Raw genomic sequence first — 2002 nt, forward strand, 5'->3', positions numbered from 1 at the left:
GGGCTGCTGCTCCGGCCAGCGTCCCCTGGCCTGGGCGTGTTGTATCGACAGCATCCCCTGGCCTGGGCGTATTGTACCGACAGCATCCCCTGGCCTGGGCGTATTGTACCGACAGCGTCCCCTGTCCTGGGCGTATTGTACCGACAGCGTCCCCTGTCCTGGGCGTATTGTACCGACAGCGTCCCCTGGCCTGGGCGTGTTGTACTGACAGCGTCCCCTGGCCTGGGCGTGTTGTATCGACAGCGTCCCCTGGCCTGGGCGTATTGTACCGACAGCGTCCCCTGGCCTGGGCGTGTTGTATCGACAGCGTCCCCTGGCCTGGGCGTATTGTACCGACAGCGTCCCCTGGCCTGGGCGTGTTGTATCGACAGCGTCCCCTGGCCTGGGCGTATTGTACCGACAGCGTCCCCTGGCCTGGGCGTGTTGTATCGACAGCGTCCCCTGGCCTGGGCGTATTGTACCGACAGCATCCCCTGGCCTGGGCGTGTTGTATCGACAGCGTCCCCTGGCCTGGGCGTATTGTACCGACAGCGTCCCCTGGCCTGGGCGTGTTGTATCAACAGCGTCCCCTAGAGGAGGTGTATTATCAGGCCTCAACAACGTCCTCTAGCGGAGGAGGTGTATTATAGGCCTCAACAATGTCCCCTGGCGGCTCCCGGGACCCCCTGCAGGGGACAGCAGCAACTTTGCTTCCTCCTCACTCAAAGGCAGGAGGCCAGGCCCACCAGGAGGACAGAGGTGCCCAGGTCCCCACCGAGACTCAGTGCAGTACAAGGTGGCCTCAACCTGCTGCCCATGCGTGGGGCCCCAGGCCCAGAGTGAGAGCAGTGGGGACATGGAGCCACCCAGGCAGGTGCCCAGGGCCTCCCCTGAACTCCTCAGGCGGAGCTGCTGCTGGAAGGGCCTCTGTGGTTGAGTTAAGGATTCTCTTAATGATAAATCAGCAGCTGCAGGCAGGCTGGGAGGGCTGAGGTTTAGGGGGCGGCAGCTGCCTGCGCTGGGCTCCTTTGTCATGCAGGAGGAGGGAGGCTACAAACTCACCTCTCCCAGGGAAGCCGAGGCAGTTGGGGTCCCCAGAGGCCACCTCCAAATCAAATCGTTTGGTAGAGGCGGTTTATCTTCTCCTGCCTTTCCCCAGTGACAGTTATTCTGAGCCCGGTGAGCTGCCTGTGCCCCGAGGTGAGGAAGACAGCTGAGCTTAGACCCCTAGGTCCTGGGGGAGGGCGGGCCCACAGAGGCCTGAGGGTCAGCTTTCCTGGCATTGCAGGAGGTTCCATCTCAACTCCGTGGCGCAGGCCTGGTACCTGGTGAAATGCGTCTACTTTGGCCTGTCTGCCTACCAGATCAAATGCGGCTACCCGAACCGGATCCTGGGCAATTTCCTGACCAAGAACTTCAACCTCCTCAACCTCTTCCTGTTCAAAGGGTGAGTGACCTCCGACGCACCTGCCTGGGTCTGCACAGCAGGTGCTGGCAGGACTCGGCAGTGCCATAGAGGCAACGGCAGGGCTGGAAAAATCGCTCCCCTTGGTAGAAGGCAGGATGGTGCTGCAGCTGTCCCACGGCTGCTCCTGCCCCATCTCCCGCCTCCCTTTGCATCCCCATTCTTCGGGGCCCTGCAGCCCCTGTGTTCCGGGGTGTGCCCACCTCCTTCTCACTCTCCGCTTAGCGCCTCCATCCCGCAGTGGCTCCTCCTCTCCCAGCCTGCTGAGCAGCAGGGGCCCTTCCACTCTTGCTTACTTCCGGTGTGACTTATCACCACCCAGGGTCTGCCCGTCTGTTGTTGGGGCCCCCCTGCTGGAATGTCTGTCTCTCTTGCTCACCCACATTGTCTACATGCTCAGCACAGGGTCTGGGAGTCAGATGACTTGCTGAAAGGGTGGAGAACAGACATGGGGGTTGGGATGACTGAGGGGATGATGGCTAGGGGGTTGGTGGCTGGGGTGGTGATGGCTAGGGGGCTGGTGGCTGGCAGGTGGTGATGGCTGGGGGGGTGATGGCT

At 62.1% G+C, this 2002-nt stretch overlaps 1 protein-coding gene across 1 annotated transcript in view; it reads left to right on the plus strand.

Annotated features, from left to right (window-relative positions):
• Positions 1 to 2002, plus strand: part of LOC102501742 (piezo-type mechanosensitive ion channel component 2) — a 76377-nt gene that overhangs the window by 55849 nt on the left and 18526 nt on the right. The window contains exon 41 of the mRNA XM_027766593.1: positions 1268 to 1426. Within this exon, the coding sequence (XP_027622394.1) occupies positions 1268 to 1426 (159 nt within the window). The remainder of the gene's footprint in view (positions 1 to 1267; positions 1427 to 2002) is intronic.

The sequence above is a fragment of the Tupaia chinensis genome, unplaced genomic scaffold (assembly GCF_000334495.1).
Source record: "Tupaia chinensis unplaced genomic scaffold, TupChi_1.0 Scaffold000066_1, whole genome shotgun sequence".
Lineage (NCBI taxonomy): Eukaryota > Metazoa > Chordata > Mammalia > Scandentia > Tupaiidae > Tupaia > Tupaia belangeri.